Here is a 22116-nt window from a genome sequence, read left to right as displayed (position 1 = left end):
AAACATACAGCCAGTATAAACTATAGAAGAAGTTAAGGGTTTAAATTAAAGTTATATACATTGTATGGTCACCAGTACTTTAGAAAATATATAGTTTTGAAAACAAAAAGTCATAGAAAAGAAAAGGCAGTGGGGCAAAATACTGACAAAATAACACAGTGACGTAACAACAAGTGTGCGTGATGGGGTGCTGTCCGGCTGTTTGATCTTTTGTTTGGTCCAGAAGCTGACGCTCCAATGGCACGGACCAGTTTTACCACGGATGACAGGAGATGGAACAGCCCTAGTGGGAAGGAACTGGAAAAACATCTGTGCGCATTGAAAAACAGGGTTGAGTCCTCATTCAGAGCCTCTGAAGCAGTATACCATGACTGGTTTGCTCTGAGCCAAGCCCAGACCCAGCAGGAGGGTGCCTGAGTAGTGGGTCCCCAGCATGTTTTAGATCAGAGGGGGATAGGGAGAAACAAGGCACTTTTTAAAATATGCTGATTAATAGTGCCACTGCAGATGTACAGTCAATATTACAACACTCACCACACCTGAGCCTTTAATTTCTAACTGCTTATGCATATTTTATGATGGCCTTGCATGAAATATTGATTCAGAAACACTGGATTTTTTTTTTCTGCCAGGCATACATTATTGTAAAATAAATAAGAAATAAGCAGTTTTATTAAATAATTTAAAGTTGCACACCCTGTGATTACAAAGTTGATATATTTATTTTTGTAAATTTTAAGGATTAAATTTAAATGTGTCAGTGTTCGTCAGTATCTACCAGGTGGCTAAGCAACAATTGCTAATACAAGCTTTCAGGAGTATTTCACATACACACTGAACTGGAGTTATATCATAGACTGTACCTAAAAGCTGGACGCAGTGTGTACACTAAAGCCAGATGATATCAAACCTCTTCTGGCATTAGTATCAGCACAAAAACTGTGTATCTGGAGGCTTCATGGCAATGCTTTCCATGGCACTATTCACATGGTATGTGCCAATATTCTGTGAATAGGCAACAGGTCTTAAAAGATGTAATCCACCTCTTACCTGTAGGAACTGACAACCGTGTAATGGAATCATTTTGGATGTGAAAAATGAGCCCTGTTCTATTATTTAATGAGTCCTCGATGCGTTACGCTGCTGTTACCGTTTCTGTCTCAACACACTTGATCAGCCTCTGCTTCAGGTGAGCTGATTCCAACACCTGCCTTGTTTTTATTAACTAAAACAAAAACGTATGAGGGCTGCAAGGTCACCTCAAGGTGTTTGCTGCCTGCTTACTGTGATGGACAGATAGAAACCAAAACCTTCATTAAATCTTTAGGATGTCTGGCCTGGTGGTGGTGTGTGTATGTGTTTGTATGTATGTGTGGTCAAGTAACAACACAAGTAAGAGGTGCATTAGATAATCTGGATCTTTGGTCTGTTGGGAAAAGCCGTGAAGACACACACACTCACACAATCAGCCATAGCATCTGTATGTTAATAAAACGTAAGTGTCGCAGCTTCTGAGGATAACAGCTTGTCCAAGAGGGATCACCTTTGGTTTCCAGAATTTGCTTGACTTATCCACGAACTCACCTGTTGAGCAGCTCACAGTCGCCATAGTGACAGGACTGGATACCTGAGTTGGGTGCTTGGCGGGCATTCAAGGCAAAGGAGAGTCAGCCAGCTGAGGAGGTCGGGATCTGTAAGTGCTGCAGAGGACGGAGAGAGTCAGACACGTCCTATTTTTCATCATGCCGAGAAAAAGTGATGCAGCTAAAATGGAAGAAGGTAAGTTCATGGCTGGAGGACTGGAGGATTCATTTAGTTTCATTGGTAATTGAAGAAAGTGCAGACAGGTTTACCTATTCAAGGACGATTCAAGCCTTTTTACTTTTGGTCTAGGGCCTAACATCATGTTGGCTTCCTTCTTTAATGTTCAAATTAATCCACTAACTTGTGGCCTCATCCTGATCCTGATGTAATTTGCCTGCTTTCTCTTTTTGGACCAATGCAACACTCCCAGTGTAAGAGTTAATTGTGTAATTGTAGCTAAAAACCTGCACGACTTTAAACGCTCTCAAAGCTGGTGAAGGATGCTTTATAGCTCAGGATGTTCTCTCTTGTTGCTCTTGTCCTGATGCACACAGGGCAAAAAAAAAATATGGCAGTATCTTTTTGTGGGACAACATGAAACTAGTATGTTACTAATTATGAAATTATATTTCTATCTTTAAAACCCACCCCACTAATTTTACAGGTTAGGGTTGTGTTCCTTCCTTAAGTTCAACTTCACATTTACTTTCACCACTTCTGCAACCCAGGGAAGGAATTAGTCTTGGTCTGCTCACCCAAGACACATCCAACAGTGCACAACATGATACAAAATACAAGTGCATGTAACAGATAAGTGCAGTGTAACAATACCTGTCTCTAAAGTGCTCTATAGTGCAGTGAGGTGCAGTCCAGACTAATGAATGGGGCAAGAGGCTCAGTTAATATTGCAAATACATGATGTGTTTGTGTGTGTGTGTGTGTGTGTGTGTGTGTGTGTGTGTGTGTGTGTGTGTGTGTGTGTGTAAGTTTTCCCTGCATAATATATTCAGAATCTTTCTTGTCTACATGCTCTCAGCTATCTCATGTCTTGCAGTAGTTTTACTTCCTCTTTGTGATTGTCTGCTGTGCCCTGACTGTCTTCACCTGTCCTCCTCCCTGCTGTGTCTCTTCATCTAAAGAGTTCCCAGTGTTTCTATAGTCAGTTTATTTCTTGCCCTTTTCACGTTGTGTACTTGCACGAGAGTTAGTTTCCCGAGCCAGTGTTGCACAACACTTCTTGTATTTTCAGGTTTTTTGAATCTTGCGTTTGTTTTTTGTGTTTTTTTTGTTTTGTTTTGAGAACAAGATGCTGCGATTTACTGAAAAATCTGCAAACACATATGGAAATGCAGTAAATAAAGAAAGAGAACAACATCAAACTATCTTCTGCTTGAAGTATCATTTTTAGTAACTGTCCTGAAATTTATATACAGTGTAGTCATCAGTAACTTTAGTGTGTTGGCGTGTCTTTCTGCTCGCTCTAAAATAATAATAATATTTTTTTAAAAATCAATCTGTTTTCTTGGCATTTAACATTATACTAAAAGCAGACTGTATGCTCCGGGGGAATAAACCTCATCAGTTCTCTCTGAGCTTCGTTCCACAGCTCAAAGACTTGTTTGTGAAGTATGTCTGTAATTATAGAGGTGTACACGTGGGAGTGTGTGGTTGGCAGTCTCTCTTTGTTGGCCAGTATTAGTGATCTGTTGAGGGTGTACTCTGCCTCTTAACCAAAGTCAGCTGGTATAAGTTCCAGTGACCTTGCACTGGTTATTTAAAAAATCACCCAAAAACATTCAACTGATTCATGAAATAAAAGCCAGAAAATTCAATTTTAAAAAAGTATTGATTGAATTAACTGAACCTCTGACAAATAAAAAAACATTTAAATATTAATTTGTTTTTGTGTTTAATTGGGTAATCTATTGGGTAATTTATTTAGGTTTTAGGGAAAACAATTACACTCATAATGTGAACGTCTCAAAAAACTCACAAAAACCTGTGTAGTAAATATGATATAGTTGGCATCACACAGGTTGAAAACCTTCTGCAATTTGAAATCTTGATTTCTTGAGCAGTTATGACCCCCAGGTTAAGTTAATAAAGTTTTATGTACTTTTGTTTTTAATCACATGTGGCCTGGAGTCATTTTTGTCTTGAGAACCACATAGGCAGTCTGAATGCATTTTAAACACATCATCTTATATCAAGAAGCCAGTTGATACTAAAATATCCTGCAGGCAAAGAGTCTGTAAATGATATCTGCTGCTCTGGGGAAGGCAGCTGATATGGTTTAAGCCGAGGTGATTACTTGATTGTGTTGTTTTCTTTTTAATTGTGTGTCTTTGTGTTCTTCCTCAGTTGGCATCGAGATAGACGGAGATTTAAGTGAAAGTGACGGTGAGTGAATAAAACTGCATTTCACTGAACTTCTTTATAACAACGATGAAAAGTTGAGAGTCTAATTAAATGCTCAGAATATCAATCGTTTACACAGATGGTGGCACTCAGAGGAGAGCGAACAGGAGGCAGGCGGGAGGAAGAGGAGGCGTAAAGGGACGAGGACGAGGCAAAAAACCGGCCAGTGATGATGATGATGAGGACGATGAGGAGGAAGATGAAGCTCCCAGGGGGCGCAGAGGAGCAAACAGGAAGAAGCTGGCCAAGAAACGTAGTGGCAATGATGATGAGGATGAGAGCGAGGATGAGCCTCCCAAGAGGAAGAGAGGAGGAGCAGCCAATAAGAAGAAAGGAGGCAAAGCCCAGGACAGTGATGAGGAGGACAGTGATGTGGGGAAAGGAAAGAAGGGAAAGAAGGGAGGAGGGAAGAAAGGAAAGAAGGAGGAAGAAGAAGAGGAGACCAAGGGTAAGAAGGGTGATGGCAAAGGGAAAGGGAAGGGCAAGGGCAAAGATAAAGATGATGACAAGGACAAGAAGAAGAAAAAGAAAAAGGGTGACAGGTAGGTCAGAGGTAGTCATCGTACCCTCGTGATGAATCTTTAAGATTCTCTGAAGACTCCTCTGAATTCCCTAACAGTCGTTAATGTAGGATTTGACTCCGTCTGCCCTTTCCTCCCCAGTTCATCAGATTCCAACTCCAACTCGAGTGAGGAAGAGGAGTCCATGTCAGAGGGAGAGATGGCTCGGCTGATGGAGGAGGTGGAGGAGAAGAAGAAACTCATCGCCAACATCAGGAATAAGCCTTGGAGGATGCAGCGGAGGCTCAAACTCCTAAAGTAATCTCCTTCTTTCTCATGTTACTCATATTTTAACATGAAACTTATCTTGGACTAAAATATTAGTATTTTAAAAATGGTTTACTGCATTCTAATGAAAATGTTTTCCCATTTCTTCACAGGGAAGCTCAAGAATTTGTGGATAAGTTTGAAGGCGCTTTGGGGAAAGGGAAAGGCCGAAAGTGGTATGCCTACAAAGTGATGATGACAAAGGTTAGGCACAATATTTAGATTTTATCCTTGTGTTTGTTTGTGCTCTGCTTCTCTAATTTGCTGTCTTGTTTTGTTTTTTAAATCTAAGAAATGGATCAAGTTTCAGAGGGATTTTGAAAATTTCAGAACAGCGTGCATCCCATGGGAGAGGAAGATCAAGGAGGTGGAAAGTAAGTTTATTGTTTACAGCTCATCTGTGTTTAGCAGCAATGGAAAACTCCTTCTGGGTGGATGCAAAAACTAAAAATGTTCTCACTGTCCCCAGGTCACTTTGGGTCATCCGTTGCATCTTACTTTATTTTCCTGCGATGGATGTATGGCATGAACCTTGTGCTTTTTGGATTCACCTTTGGACTTGTGGTCATCCCTGAGGTGACATCATGTTGTCCTCTTACCCAGAAAAATACGTAAATGTAAACACTGTACTGTTGATGGTCAGATGTTGATGGTCCAGTTACAAGGCAACAAATATGGCTTTGTTTAATCCAATGGGATTGATTGACAGCTAATTTTGTAATTAAATGGTTGTGTAAAGACACCAACCTAATGTAGTCTTCACCTACACAGACAGGAATTACCAAACACCCATTTTTCACTATATAAACAATACTTTGAAGCCATTTACCTTTACCTCCATATAAATTCTCGTTTACGTCAGTTGACAAACTTCACGTGGGACAAACATCTCCTTATGCATTATAAATCCAAGCTGCCGCTGTGGTTCGGTCAGCTCCTGGGTCAGTTAATTCATTAAGATAAGAACTGGACTTCAGAGGTAGCAGTTGGGAGATGGAGTTGATCTCACAGCCCCCCCCCCCCCCCCCCCCCCCCTTTTTTCCTCTCGATTCTTTTTTTAATCGATAAAAGGACAATATAAAAGCTTTCTTGCACATAAATTTACCATTGTTAGGGATGTCACACTGATCATCCACACATTGTGAAAGCATGTCCAGTTTTCAGGACAGTGAAGACAAAACCTTTCTGTTATTAAACTCTCATTTAAGAACATTTAAGAACTATTAATTGTTAAAACTGGGATTTGTTGCCATGTTGCCAGGAAGAACTTGCTGGGTGATATTTGAAATTTGCACAAATTAATTGTTTTATGTTGTCTCCAGGTCCTGATGGGTCTTCCCTATGGGTCTATTCCCAGGAAGACTGTACCCAGAGCAGAGCAGGATACTGCTCAAGACTACTCTGTCCTCATGGACTTCAATGTGAGTTCAGCACAAAATGAATTATTTTCTTTTTCTTTTTCTTTGCCTGTCCCATTTGGTTCTTTAGCCGTCAGAATTGTTGTCTGAAGACCAACAAGGAGACCCAATGGATTTACTTCGCCAGATGGATCATCACGGCCTTGCCGTATTTGTCCATTTGATCGACCTTTGTTGTTATTGTTTATTTTATTTTATTTTCAGTTGTTACAGACGGGACAGACATGACTGAGGGATAGGAAAGGGAGAAAGAAAGATGAAGGAAAAGAAAAACAGAAGGGAAGAGGGACAGTGAGAAAGGGCACTTAAAAAGAGAAAGAAGAGAAAAAAAAATCTCCTGGATCACCTGTTGAGAGAAAAAGAAGAGAAAACAAGCAAAAAAAGAGCAACATACTAAACACAACACCATCACGTTAATCTAGCTAAGTGTAAACAGCAGTAAATACTAAATATTGAATGTTGTTGTGCAGCACGTAGGACCGACAGCGCACAATGTGCTTGGAAATAGCAGCCAATAGAGGTGTAGTTTATGTCTATGAACAGTGAACACCCGTGTGCACACCTGTGTGGATCAGCGCGCTTGTATTCAAAAGGTTTCCCCATGTAATGGTCTGCTAGAGGATGTAGAGAGCCATAGCCCCGTCCCCCAGGGCATGAAGCAGGCATGGAGGAGATCCAGGCCCCAGACATCCAGAGGCCCCAGAGTGCGAGAGCCCCAGAGGACCACCGTAGGGGCATCTGTGCCACCCTCCTGGGAAGAGCTGAGGAGAGCCCCAGATGAGGGGTCACCCAGTAGCCACGGAGCAGAAGCCAGAGGGGGCTGCAGTGGCATGCCCGCCGGCTCTGCCAGCAGTCAGCTGTGCCAGAGTGAACTGAGCTGCAGGCCCAGAGGCCCGAGGGCCCCCTTTGCCCCGGAAGAGGCCTGACCGAGCAACAGGCACCAGGCCCCGCCAAGTAGTCACTGGGAGTGAGCTGGTACATGCCTGAGCGCCCAGCCCCGGACACCAAGAACCACCAATGCATCGACCCCTGAGGGCATCAGTTACCAGTTGCCTCCCCTGCACCCTGGTGACACACCCGCACCCCAAGGCCCTACTTGTGTGGGTGGGTGTGTTGGAGCGGGAAGAGGGAGGCAGCCGGGGATGGGGAGGAAAAGAAGGGAGGAGCAAGATGCCCCTCCCTGGGGCCAGCTCCCCCGCTGACCTGCAGAGTGGACTCCTGCAAGGATGGAACAAACTCCCTGTTGGTTGAAGAGCCCCCTAGTTAGGCCGATGTGCCAGAGGCCCCCTGCGCCAGGGCTGAGCCCCCGTGCACCCACCCGCCCACAACCTTGGCGACACACCAACAAGGACCAAAGCCCCCAAGGCCCAACCAGAGCCCTAGCACGGAGGTGAAGCACCCCCGAACCCCAAGCCCCCACGCCTGCCACTCAGGGGCAGCCAGGCTACCAGGCCAGTAACCTACGTCCGCCAGCACAGACCCTCCCCCAGGCCTGCTGCACGCAGCCACAAGGAGAACACCCTCTAAGAGCAACCAGAGCCACTAATCCCAACCCCTGGGTTAAGCCCTCCAGGGATAACGTCCCTAGGGATTCTCCAGACGCCCTAAGCCCGTCCCAACCTCCACATCAACCACACTGGCGACCCACCCCCGCTAGGTGATGGAGCCGATCAAAGGAGCCCAGAGGGATTGATCTAATGTGGTGGCAGAGGCTATATCGAGACTAATGTGATCTATATTATGGTTTCTATATTGGCTAGTATTAAGATTATTTTTATTTTTCCAGTTCATGAGGACCGTTTTCTTGGCAATGCATAGGGCAGTAAAAACCATGTGGACTGTATTAGTTTCTGTAGTGACATCATCCAATTTGCCCAACAAGCACACTAAAGGGGAGTTGGAATTTTACATTTCAGACACTTTGATAAGTCTTCACATATCCCGCGCCAAAACTTCTGAACTGGTGGACAGAACCAAAGGGCGTGGATGTAATTGTCTGGTGTATTGCCTTGACAGTGTGAGCAGTTGTTGGAAGATGTAAAGCCCATCTGGAACATCCGATGACCTGTATAGTGCACTCTATGTAGTATTTTGTATTGTATTAATTGCCGACTGGGATTTCTAATCAATTTAAAGGTTTTTAAGCATATCTGAGACCAGAAGTTTTGGTCTAAGCCGACTGACAAATCTGCTTCCCACTTTGCAATAGGAAGGGATATTGATTCATCTATTTTAGAAAGTGTTCTGTATATTTTAGACAATAATTTAGGGGATTTAAGAGTATAAAAATGTACCACACTTGGTGGTGTTTGCAATTCAACTTGACTGAGGTTAAATTTCTTTTTTACTATGGATTTAATTTGTTGATATTCTAAAAATCTTTTCTTGTTGATCCCATATTGTGTAACTAGTCTGTCAAATGGAATAAATTCTGTTCCCTCTAATATATGTTCTAAGTATTTAATTCCTTTACAACTCCATTCTGGAAAATTAATCATATTATTGTTTTGTAATATGTCAGGGTTATTCCAGATAGGTGTACATCTGAATGGGACTAATGAAGACTCTGTCATTTTTAGAAACTCCCACCATGCTGTCAGAGAAGAGATGATGTTGATGCTTTTAAAACATTCATGTCTTTTGATGTTTGAGCTGATAAATGGTAGGTCTGAAATCTCTAGATCATTGCATAGTGCCTGTTCAACATCTAGCCAAGGTTCATCTAAGAAGGTATGTTTTAACCATCCTGAGATTAACTGAAGCCTGTTGGCTAAGAAATATTGTTGAAAATTAGGCAGATCTAATCCTCCTTTATCCTTGGTTCTTTGTAGCGTTTTTAAGCTGATACGCGGGGGTTTATCTTTCCAAAGGACTTTAGAAATTTACGAATCCAGAGATCTGAACCAATCTTGTGATGGTTTGTTCGGGATCATTAAAAATAAGTAATTTATTTTTGGCAAGACCATCATTTTTATAGTGGCGACCCTTCCCATGAGTGATATGGGTAAAGATCTCCATCTAGTCAGATCACCTTCTACTTTCTTTAGAAGTGGGATGTGGTTTAATTTAGTTAAGTCTGAAAGCTTAGGAGAGACATTAATACCTAAATATTTAATATTTCCAGATTGTAGCGGGGCAGAAGAAGAATTATGGAAGGAGCAGTTAACTGGAAGAACTGTAGATTTTGACCAGTTAATTGAATAATCTGAAACTCTTGAAAACCAGTTTATTAGAGTAATTACGTCAGAAAGGTTGGTTTGTGAGTTTTGGAGAAAAAGCAACACATCATCCGCATAGAGACTGATTTTATGTTCTACGTTCTTACATTTTATGGTGTAGCTTGTCTAAATGCTGCTGCTAGTGGTTTGATAAAAATTGCAAAAAGTGAAGGGGAGAGTGGGCATCCCTGCCTGGTGCCCCTCAGGAGACAGAAGCTGGAGGATGTCTGGTCATTTGTTCTGACACAAGCTGTTGGGGAATTATATAATATTCTTAGTCAGTTTATGAAAGAGTTTCCAAAACCAAATTTGTGTAAAGTTGCAAATAAAAATTTCCAGTTAACTCTGTCAAACGCTTTTTCTACATCTAGAGATAATATTGTGGTTTCAATGTTTTTACTGTATGAGTAGTCTATCAAACTAAGTAATCTATGTGCGTTTGTTGATGAGTGCCTACCTTTTATGAAACCAGTTTGGTCAGGATGAATTAAGAGGGGGGTTATCTTCTCTAATCTTTTTGAGAGGGCTTTGCAGATTATTTTGAGGTCTGCATTTATAAGGGATATTGGACGATAGCTTGAGGGAAATAAAGGGTCTTTGCCTGGTTTTAGCAGGAGATTAATGTTGGCAGAATTCATATTTGGTGGTAGTCTGCCATTTTCCTTGATTTCCTGCAACATTCTGTGGAATACTGGTGCCAAAATTGTCCAGAATTCTTTGTAGAATTCTGCAGGGTAGCCGTCTGGACCTGGAGCCTTATTATTGGGCATACTTATCAGGGCTTCCTGAAGTTCACCTGGCGTCAGTGGTGAATCCAGTGCCATTGCTTGACTGTCTAGTAATTTTGGAAGAGTTACTGATCAATTTCATTTTTAGGCGGGTTTATTTGTGGTGAATATAGAGTTTCATAGAAATCCCTAAAAATGTTGTTTATTCTTCCAGGGTCATATATTGTGTTTCCAGATAAATCTTTAACAGCACATATAGTTGTTTTTTCTTTATTTATTTTTAACTGGTTAACTAGAAATCAACCAGATTTTTTACTGTGTTCAAAATTCTGCAAGCAAATTCTTTGTACTAGGAATTGTGTGTGTGTTTTTTTTAATAATTTCATTTAATTCTAGTTTTGTTTTGCATATTTTGTTCATTATTTCTTGATCTTGGTCGCACGGGTAGGCTTCTTCTAAGGATTTGATGTTTTTTTCTAGTTCCTGAATATTTTTGTTTTCTTCTTTGTGTGATGAGAAAGAAATTATTTTACCTCTCATCACAGCTTTCCCTGCTTCCCATAGAACAGAAGCTGATGTTCTGGGAGTGTCATTAAAGTCTAAATATGAAGTCCACTCTTTTTTAATATATTTAATAAAGTCTTCATCTTTGAGCAGCGATGTATTGAATCTCCAGTTTTTACTTGGTGTAGCGTTCTTCTTATGTATTAGTGTTAAAGATACAGGAGCATGATCGCTGACAGCTATAGGGTGAATCTCAGTGTCTGAAATGTCGCTCAGCAGTGAGCTGCTGACCAAAAAATAATCCAGACGAGAGTAGGAGTGATGGACATGTGAGAAGAAAGAATATTCCTTACTGGTGGGGTGAAGGGAGCGCCATGCATCGCAAAGGCCAAAGTCGCTCATATACTGTTTGATTATATTTGTGGATTGCCAATTGCGCTGAGTTCCTGCTGTATTGAGCCTATCCATTTCTTCATTCAGTCCAAGGTTGAGGTTGCCTCCAAGAATAAGTGTGCCATCTAAGTGTTCAGAGAGTGCACTGAAAAAACCGTGGAAGAATGAGGGTCAACATCAACATTTGGACCATATATACTTACAATACATAGCTTTTTGTTAAATACTGATAATTTAATAATAAGGAATCTACCCTCTGGATCTATAACTGTATCGAGTACTGTAAGATTAACTTTTTTATGTATTAAAATTGCTACTCCCCTTTGTCCAGAATTATAACAGGCTGCAAACACATTAGGAAACTCAGGTGTTTTAAGTTCGTTTAAACCTGTGACAGGCCTGTGAGTCTCTTGTAATAAAACAACATCTGCCTGTAGTTTTTTAAGCTGGTTAAATATCTTTAACCTTCTTTCTCTGATGCCAGCTCCATTTACATTCCATGTGACAAACCTTAGTGTGCCCATAATTGTGTGTGTATGTCTAATGACGTACGCTGGGTGTTTCGTTTAGACGGGTGAAGAGAATGTGGAAACATCACTTGTTTGTAAATAGAAAGAGAGGCTCCATAAGTCTGACTATGTGTGTGTATATTCACTAATATGAACAAGCGTGGCTTGCGTGTGTGTCCTATAAGTCTGTGTGTGCTGTGAGGCTGTTGTAAATGTGCTGCCGTTGAGCGCATGTGTTTGCGTGATTTTCTTTTTCTACATGCAGGAACCTTTGGTGATCCATCAAAGATGTTTTAGCTAAAGGATATAGCAAATATTCACTTTTCCTGTGTGTGAGCACTCATAATGATCTGAAGAGTTAGGAAAGGTTCTTTTTTAATATATATATATATTATAATATATATTGAAAACCACCTGGCACAGAAAGGCACACGATAACTGACAGATCTCAGGCAGAGCAACTCATCATTTAAATTACTGCTATTTTCAGTATTACCCCTTTGGATGTATAGGCAAGAAGATAAGTGAGAAAACATGGCATCCAAAATGACATTTCTTCCATTCTCAGGGGTACTGCAAGTATTCAGTGCTGTTCTACGGATATTACAACGACCAGAGGACCGTCGGCGTGCTGAAGTTCAGGCTACCTTTGTCCTACCTCATGGTCGGCATTGGCACTTTCGGCTACAGCCTGATGCTTGTGATCCGCACGTGAGTGTACAGTACATGCGTGGATGCGTGCCAGTTCAGTCACATACATCACAAACCAGGTGGTCGCAGATTCATTGCAGAGTTAAGAAATCGGATGTATGCAGGGATATATTTTGATCCATTTATTAGTTTTTTATCCAAAAGCGCCGAGCAGTTTGCGAAAAATATGTCTTTAACTATAAATGACATCATCATCATTAAACAATGTAGAAACTGAAGATGAGTTAGTAGGTACGGTATTTTTATTTTCTTTGCTTGTAGAATGGCCAAAAATGCTGACGTTGGTGGTGGAGATGGGGAGGATTCAGACTTCACCTTCGCCTGGAAGATGTTCACCAGCTGGGATTACCTCATTGGCAATGCGGAGACCGCTGACAACAAGTACGCCTCCATCACCACCAGTTTCAAGGTAACCAGAGCAATCCTAAAGCCTTTGGGATGCTCAATATGGAATATATACAACATCCAATCTACTTCATTTACAACATTTTTGCAGTTTTTACAGGAATTGACCCATAGGTCTAACAAGGAAACTTGTGCAAAATATATGTATGTGTTATTTTATATCATATTATTACATATTATTATATTATAATTTACAGCTTCTGATGTTTATAATGTTTTGTAGCGATCCTTGGCTAACAGACCCAGATTAACAAGATTTACTGCTGGTGAAGCCTTTAGGCATTAATGTAATTTAAAACAATAATTAATGACATGAGAACATTTTAGCTCTATCACAGATAAAGTAAACAGTGAGGATAAACATAAATAAGGCCAATAAAAATTGTATTCCTGTATGAAATATAATGGCATCATAAATGACCTTATCTGTGATTTTAGTCTCTATAATAGCTTAGTTATTTGAGGGTTTAGAACTGCTCATTATAATAAAAAAGTGCTTTACTGACAGTCAGTTCCCCTCATGTTTTGATAAGAACAGGAGTCCATTGTGGACGAGCAGGAGAACCAGAAGGACGAGAACATCCACCTGCGCAGGTTCCTCAGAGTCCTGGCTAACTTCCTGATCACCTGTAGCCTCGGCGGCAGTGGGTACCTCATCTACTTTGTGGTGAAGAGATCTCAGGAGTTTGCCACAAGGGACGACCTCAGCTGGTATGAGAAGAATGAGGTAATAATGGTCAGACTCACAATGCTGTTGAATACTTCACCTCAGTTCATGTAAAGATGATGAAGATTTTTTTAAAAAAGCTTATGAATAATTTTGACCGTTTTTTCAGATGGAGATTGTCATGTCTCTTCTGGGCCTGGTGTGTCCACCTCTGTTTGAGACCATTGCTGAGCTGGAGGACTACCATCCTCGGATCGCCCTCAAATGGCAGCTCGGACGCATCTTTGCCCTTTTCCTCGGAAACCTCTACACGTTTCTGTTCGCCCTGTTTGATGAGGTCAACACCAAGGTATTGCAGCTGTTGTCTCCATTTAATTTGTCCACTTAGACAGTAGCACGTTTATCTCTGTTATGGTAAAGTTGAACCAAAGTTGAACCTTGTAGAGAAACACACTGACATAGTAATAGTTACATATGTTACTGAAATTCACTGGTCATGTTGAGAATTTACCTCTCATGTAAAGATTTACATTTTATTTTTCTGTCTGTTGCAGTTTGTACAAATAAATAAATATTGCACATTATAAACATTAGGGTACATCATCTACATTGCAAACTGTTTAATTGAATGAGAATCTTTTCCAATTAAGGGTCTCTAGCAAAACTTTATAGACTCTTCTTGTTTATTTATTTTGTCTGGATTTCTAAAGGTTGAATGTGTACACCCTTAGTCATTAGAATCCATTAGCGCTTCTCTAAATCTTACATTTAACAATGCATGTACAAACCCAATTCCTGGGAAACTGGGATGTTGTTTAAAATGCAAATAAAATTAGAATGTAATGATCTCAAACCCATATTTCATTCACAATAAAACATAAAAAAAATCAAATGTTGAAACTGACAAAATTAAAAAGAAAAAAGTGGCATAAGGCCATATTTATCACTGGGTAGCATCCTGTTCAGGCTGTAAACATCTGGGAACTGAGGACACCAGCTGCTCACAGAATCATACCTGTTTGTAATGCAGCAAGGCCTAAACATCACAGGCATCCAGTATTGATTTCAACCTTGTTCCTTGCACACAGGAATTTCTTTACATTCTCTGAATCTTTTGATGAATTTATGTACTGTAGATTATCACATAACTGAATTATTAACAATGTCTGCCAGGCAACATGATGGCACGGTGGTTAGCACCGTTGCCTCACAGCAAGAAGGCCCTGAGTTCAATTCCGCCATCAGGCTAGGGTCTTTCTCTGTAGAGTTTTCATGTTCTTCCTGCATTCACATGGGTTCTCCCCAGGTACTCTGGCTTCCTCCCACAGTCCAAAGACATGCAGCTGAGCTGAGGTAACGCAGAAATTTCCCCGCCGTGGGATCAATAAAGTCTTATCTAGGGTGGGGAAAGGTTAATAGGAAACACTAAATTGGTGTGAGTGCGATTGGTTGTCTCCCGTCTATGTGTTAGCCCTGCGCTGGTGACCTGTCCAGGGTGTACCCTGCCTCTCACCCCGCAACCCTGAGAAGCGGAAGCGGATGGATGGACAATGTCTGCCTATCTTTACCCCTATCATGTTACTGACCTGTTGCCAATTAACTTAATTAGCTGTTCTATATAGCACCACTTAATTTTCCAGCCTTTTGTCCCCTGTCCCAATATTTTTGAGACATGTTGCTGTCAAATTCAAAATGAGCTAATATTTGAATAAACACCTACAAAGTTTGAGTTTAACCCTTTCATGCATGAATTATGACAACCTCAATCAGGATTGTTTTCTTAAGTATTTTTATTCATCTTTAGGCATGAAACGGTGCATAAAAATACTTAAGAAAAAATCCTGATTGGGGTTGTCATAATTCATGCATGACAGGGTTAAATAGCAATAATTACAATGAAACACGTCATACATCTATAGTAACACTAAACGACCAGTGAGTGGCAGGGTATGGAGTGACACATCAGTGTCCAATGTAGTGGTTTATGTGCAAGTATATCATCAACACTGACACAAATACAAGAAAACAGCTTTTGAATAGCTGTCCACTGTAGTGACCACTATGCATGAAAAGGTTAAACATTTTATGTTTTTATGTTCCATTGTGTATAAAATAGGGCTTGCTGCCAATATTTTATAGTGGCCTTGAGTTATATACCCATGTAATTGTAACAATACGTCCGCCGTGTGAAAATTTACTGACTGATTATCCTCTTTGTTCCCTTCAGCTGGAGGAAGAGCAGTCCATAAAGAACGCCTCCATCTGGGCCATGAAGGAGTACTACGCCAACTACTCACGTCTGATGAATGACTCAGAAGCCACCCCGCCTCCAATGGATCCAGCTGATGTCATTAGAGGACCATGCTGGGAGACTGCAGTGGGCATTGTACAAATGACAACTTATTTTCATTTATAATAAACATCTCAATCACAAGTAAAACCACAACCACAGAAAACTAACAGGCTAACAGGAAAGCGGGAGAATTTTGACCTAAAAAAAAATATGGCCAAAAAATTGGTGAATTTTTTAACGGCACGAATTAGAAGTGTTAAAATTTATGTATAACTGTGCTGTTCCAGGAGTTTGTGAAGCTGACCGTGTCAGACATCCAGGTGTCCTACCTAACCATCCTGATTGGTGACTTTGCCCGAGCCGTGATTGTACGTTTCCTTAACTACTGCTGGTGCTGGGACCTGGAGGCTGGATTTGTAAGTCTCTTAATTAAATTAATGTAAACACTCCACAGCCCCTTCTTATCTGTGGACATTGTAGTAAATTTTGAGGTGGAAGAGGCATTTTACCCAGGGGACATTTCACATTTACAAAGTGAGCTATAGCATGTTGAGCCAGCGTGCACAAGAGGAGCCTCAAATTAGGACCAAATGGAATCAAGCAATCATTCAGTCACACCTGTTGCTTTCATGAGATGTCAGTATGTCTTCTGTAAAAACAACATGTAATAATATGGATTTCATTTAGGAATACCAGACACTGGATATTTGAATTAAGCATTTGATGAAACCTTTGATGAAACATTGTTCAACAAAAATTTATAAGACACTTGATTATCACAGTAAAACACAAAGTCTGTTAAACTTCAAAAATATTAATCTCTCTGGTTAGGAATTATAGAGCATTGTTTATAAAACCATCATAAACCAATGAATGTGAAGTGCAGAGATTTGCCTGAAAAAAACTGGCACTTTAAGAGAGGTTTCAGTTAAATTCAACGGTGCTTTAAAAGGTAAGGTAAAGACCCTACAATCATACAGAGAAAATCCCAAAAAAGCAGATGACCCCCTCTGAGCAAATACTTGACAACAGTGGGAAGGAAAAACTCCCTTTTAACAGGAAGAAACGTCTGGAAGAGCCAGGCTCAAAATGAAACCAAACTTGATGTAAAATTGTATTCTTGCATTCATTCTAGTAGATAGTTTGTAGAATGATTCACTATTAGCCATTCTACCAATGATTATAACAAAGTCTGAGTGGATTAGGTAAGTGGTCAATAACTGCACTTCCTATAAATGACCAATTGAGACAGAATCCAGAAGCGAATCAATCCCTGTAGACGCCCATGTATGATACCCAACTAAACATGGTTACAGCTACACCCAAAAATGATTTTAACATTCTTTGGATAATTTCATCCTTCAAAAAGATTCATGATTTCTTTTATAACTCATCCATCTGGATACTGGAGTTAGGGGCATGGCCACTTGACAAGAGTTGGTGCCTTTATATTAATTTAGTTAGCTGAAAAATATTATGGCCCACTAGTCTGTTTTGCTGTGAAACTAATACTTGTCTCTGATCACTTCAGCCATCATACGGCGAGTTTGACATCAGTGGAAATGTTCTTGGATTGGTCTTCAATCAAGGCATGATTTGGTACAAACTTTACTTTACCTATGAGCGTCATGTACACTGACCTGCAACCCTTGTATTTATCGAGCCACTCTAAAGCTGAGAAACCATTTTTGTGATCATTATAATATATCTCTTCCTACTCAGTGTTTTTAAATTTGACCTATTTCTGGTGGTAAATCAATCTTGTTTTGGTATTTACCTGCTCACTTGATCCTTTTTGATATAAGGATGGGTGCATTTTATGCCCCCGGGCTGGTGGGCATCAATGTGCTCCGCCTCCTCAGCTCCATGTACTATCAGTGTTGGGCTGTGATGGCCACTAACGTCCCCCACGAGAGAGTTTTCAAGGCCTCTAAGTCCAACAACTTCTACATGGGTCTCCTGCTCCTCGTGCTCTTCCTTAGCCTGTTACCTGTTGTCTACACCATCATGACGCTGCCACCTTCGTTTGACTGTGGACCTTTCAGGTGATAAAAAGCACAGATATTAATCCGAAAAAAAGATACATGAAGTGCTATTATATTGCTATTATGAAATGCAGCGAGTAAGTTATTGTTTGCAGTGGAAAGGACAAGATGTTTGACATAATCATGGAGACGATTGACCTGGACCTGCCGGCCTTCATGGGAACACTCTTTAGCTATGCAGCTAACCCCGGTCTTATTATACCAGCTGTACTTCTCATGGTGTGAGTGTAAACACCCATAAAACCACACTCTGGCCTACATGCAGGTGTAGAATTACTCAAAATCCCACTTTTTCCTTTGAAGCCACTGAAAAAGAAAATTAATCCTGTCCTATCTCTTTCACAGACTCGCCATCTATTATTTGAACTCAGTATCTGAGGCATACCAAAACTCCAACATGGAGCTGAAGAAAAAGATGAAGATGGTGTGTAGAAAAAGTCCAAAGTTCATTCTGCACACATGCTGAATAGGGCTCTAGCTCTAGAGCTGAGAACTGCATAAACTATGTCTAGGATTAATACCGTTTTAGCAGAAATGTCAGACACAGGCTAAAATATCATATCATAGCAAGTGATAGTGGTCATGATGTTTGGTAGAGACATTTATTTTCACCTCAGGGCACATAAAGATCTGCTCAATGAACAAGCCAGCTGGAATTCCCAAACTTTTCTTGTTTATAGCATATCATACTCGAAGACCAGGCTCAGCAATATATCGTGTGCATCTAATAGAACCTCCAAAACTATTATGCCTAACTCTATTTTTCAATCCAGGCTCGCGATGAAGAGAAGAATCGAAGGAACAATGCAGACACCACCAACCAGGTCATGAAAGACCTGGAGGACCTTCTACCGAACCGATCCCTCATTCCCCCTGCTCCACCAGAGCCTGGTCAGAACTACATCCTGATGATAGTGTTGACTTTCAAAGCATAACTCTGATTAGACTACAACGTGGACAATAACCATTTCTCTCTCTCTGAACAGAAAAACCACCAGAGCAAGAACCAAAACCAAAACCAACAAAGACAAAACCCGGGACAGCTGGTAAAGGTGTTAACCTGCAGAAAGATGTGGCTCTAGCGTCGTCCAACCCTAATGCTCGAGGGCCAGTAAGCAGGCCACCTGGACCCAGAGGACCTGGACCAGGTCCAGGTGCTGGACCAGGTCGAGGCCGTGGGAGAGGGCCCCCTCCGAGATAACAGCGGGAGAAACTGATGTTCCTGCAGGCGGTTTTCATTCCTCAGTCTTTCTTAATTTCACTAAATACTTTTTAATAGCTCCTTGAAGTCAGCTGGAAAGATATTTTGGATATTTTGAATCTATAATCTGTAACATACAGTACAGTTCATCTATGTTTGCTTAGTGGGTACACTGCAACCATATTTAGCCCTTTCAGGCAAATGTATGACCCAAATGGGATGTCCCTTGGTTCTGTCTAAACTTGGTATATCTGACATTGCGTTTTTGGTGTCATGTCTAGATTATACTAATACAAAGAAAGGGAGAGGAAAAATGGGGAAAGTCATATATAGTCATATATATAGTCATATATAAGTCATATAGTCATATAAAGAAAGCAAAAGTTCATAGTAAGACGAAGTTGAGGATGGAGGAAAGGGGTTAGCCCATCTGCTGTCAGCTAGTTTACGGTCTTGTACGTGTTTAGATTTCATTTTGAGGCAAATTCTTCTCATTTGTGATCATTTTACTGATGTTGCAACATTCATTGTGACGATGGCACTGAAGCGACATTAATTATGATTCTGTGTCCACAGTTATTTAAAAAAGTCATAGGCTGTGTACAAAAGAAGGATGTTAACACTAATTTTAACAGTTTGGCCGTCCTCATCTTGAATTTTTTTTAACAGACGTGGTTAAAGATAAATATGCAGCCACATTGTTTCTGATTGGCTGGAAAACAATAATATTCAACACTCAGTTAAGCTAAGTTGCACCTAACTGTAAGGGTGCACAAACTGTTAAACTATATAGAAGTAGCCATATTAGCCACTGATTTAATATTCAGTTTGTTAATAATGTTAAAATAATGTAATGATTTTGAAGATAATCTACCTACAACACAGACATACATTCATTTACTTGAGGCAGAAACAGTGTGTGTTCATTTTCCGATGTCTTTTACAGATTTTCACTTATTTTTTTCTTATATTTACACTGACTTTATGTTAATTGTATGAGACTGGCTTTCCAATAAAATTATTTTACATTTATAAAATAACATTTGTAAAATATTAGCTTACTGTCTTTGTTTGCTTCTATTTTTTCATGCATACTGATTGCCATGTAGTAAAACTGTAAGAACATAAAAAAATAAATACACTGGGAAAAAATAAATAGTCCTATTTACAATTTTCATACAAGTATATATTGTATAGTACAATATGTTACTGTAATGACACTATGCTCTCGATTACAGTAAATTGCTATAATCTTCCTGACTATTAGCAGCATGATTGCCAGTATTAAAGTTAACTTTACAGTTTTCCTACTGTTATATATATTACACTACACTAGTGTGATAAAACCATGTCCTTAATCATAATGCATAATTGTATTGTCTACATTTTACAGTATGCTGCTGTTAAATTTACAGTTCTTTTACTGTTATGTATTTTGCACTCTGGTATGGTAATATTTTCATGGCCTAAATTAAAGTATATTTCTGTATTTACTGGCCTTTATAGTTGACTACAGGCAACATTTTGCTGTGTGTAGCTTTTAATTTAATATTTTTTCTACTGTTGTATTGTTTTTCATTGTGTTATCCTAATGATACCATGGCCTACTCTCAGCTCTTGTAGTGTAATCTACTTTACAGGATAATACCACAGATCAGATTATTGTGTAGTTCATTTATTCTACAGTAGACTACTGGAAGCAATTTTCCTACATTACTCTACAGTATGTGGCAACCAGTGTTGGTCAAGTTACTTGAAAAAAGTAATTAGTAACTAATTACTGATTACTTCCAAAAGTAATCCCGTTAATTTACTGATTACTTGTTTTCAAAAGTAATTAGTTACTTAGTTACTTTTTAAAAACATGATACACAACTTGAATAGGTAACAAAGCAATAGATCTTACAGCCCAATTCTACTTTTTCTGCATAATTCATCATATAAAATGTAATCAAATGAAACATTTATTATTAATTATTTAAGTTATTACAGGCAGGACAGACATGACTGGGGTATAGGAAAGGGAGGGAAAGAAAAACAGAGGGGAAGAGGGACAGTGAGAGAAGACACTAAAAAAAACAAATCAGCTGGATCACCTGTTGAAAGAAAAAAAAGAAAACAAGCAAAAAGAGAGCAACACAATCAACATAACACCACAGCAATAACCTCGATAAGTATAAGTAACAGTAAATGCGAAATATTGAACGTTATTGTGCAGCATACAAGACTGACAGCGCACAATGTGCTTTGAGGTAGGAGCCAAGAAAGATATAGTTTGCGCCTATGAGCACCCATGTCTGCACCTGTGTGTACACCTGTGTGCACACCTGTGTGTGTGAGCACGCTTGTATTCAAAAGGTTTCTCGATGTAACGATCTGCAAGGCAGTGTGGGCAGCCATAGCCCTGCCCCCCAGGGCATGAAGCAGGCATGGGTCCCCAGAGCGCGAGAGCCCAAGGAGGGCCATCAGAGGGGCAACCGTGCCACCCGCTGAGGAGAGCCCCAGACGTGGGGTCACCCAGCAGCTGCGGTGCAAAAGCAACAGGGGCTGCAGTGACGAGCCTGCTCCGCCGGAAGCCAGCCGCGCCAGAGCGGACACTGTAACAATCTGTAATCTGTTATAGTAGTCTGCTACTTTGGTCTGGCAATACTGAAAACATGACATATTAATTACAAGATGTTACCATATCTATTTTTATTTGTATCTCTATCTGTTACATTTTTTTAATGTCAAAACATGGCCTAAATTACAGCTGATTCCTGTATTTCTTACACTTTTACATCAGGCTACTGGCAGCAATGTTGTATTTTACAATATGTTAACCTAGAAATACCATGACCTGATGATACATTGCATTACTGTAATTCTCTAGTTTTAATACTGTAATATGTTTTCTATGTATGGATGTTACTATAGTAATACCATGTCCTGAGTTACAGTACACTGCGTTAATTTAGTTTAATAAGGTTTGATGAGAGGCCTGTGTGAGGCTGCAGACAGAGTCAGGCTGAAAATGTACGCAAGGGCAAGCTGTTGGCACAAGGAAATGATGTCAGTATACAACTACAGAGAACTCGTCTTGTCACCATAGGTAGCTGACAGAGTTACAAAGAAGAGATGACCACGCCAGGCTTAAATGCAGCCACGCTGATTGTCACGGAACAAGGAGCAGGTGAGCAAGAGTGGCCAGGACAC

At 40.2% G+C, this 22116-nt stretch overlaps 1 protein-coding gene across 1 annotated transcript; it reads left to right on the top strand.

Annotated features, from left to right (window-relative positions):
* Nucleotides 1-1742: 1742 nt before the first annotated feature.
* On the top strand, nucleotides 1743-20280 carry tmc2a (transmembrane channel-like 2a). Its single transcript, XM_084932452.1, has 20 exons — nucleotides 1743-1779; nucleotides 3946-3984; nucleotides 4082-4544; nucleotides 4665-4820; nucleotides 4943-5033; nucleotides 5122-5203; nucleotides 5299-5405; nucleotides 6152-6250; nucleotides 12168-12310; nucleotides 12572-12719; nucleotides 13254-13442; nucleotides 13552-13731; nucleotides 15610-15768; nucleotides 15963-16091; nucleotides 17207-17274; nucleotides 17481-17720; nucleotides 17816-17941; nucleotides 18066-18144; nucleotides 18494-18611; nucleotides 18707-20280. Exons 1-20 carry the CDS (start codon nucleotides 1743-1745, stop codon nucleotides 18919-18921), a joined length of 2868 nt encoding a protein of 955 aa, XP_084788578.1. The 3' UTR covers nucleotides 18922-20280.
* The last annotated feature ends 1836 nt before the right edge of the window (nucleotides 20281-22116 follow it).

Source organism: Perissodus microlepis, chromosome 7 (genome assembly GCF_051167445.1).
Source record: "Perissodus microlepis isolate ML-2025 ecotype Zambia chromosome 7, ASM5116744v1, whole genome shotgun sequence".
Classification (NCBI taxonomy): domain Eukaryota; kingdom Metazoa; phylum Chordata; class Actinopteri; order Cichliformes; family Cichlidae; genus Perissodus; species Perissodus microlepis.
This window is presented reverse-complemented; position numbering and strand designations above follow the sequence as displayed.

Bases quoted from the DNA above. Each gene is read 5' to 3' on its own strand.
- tmc2a (XM_084932452.1), top strand. From the start codon at position 1,743: ATGCCGAGAAAAAGTGATGCAGCTAAAATGGAAGAAG. The intron at 13,443-13,551 runs GTAATAATGGTC...CCGTTTTTTCAG, and splicing joins GCTGGTATGAGAAGAATGAG to ATGGAGATTGTCATGTCTCT. The intron at 15,769-15,962 runs GTACAAATGACA...GTGCTGTTCCAG, and splicing joins GGGAGACTGCAGTGGGCATT to GAGTTTGTGAAGCTGACCGT.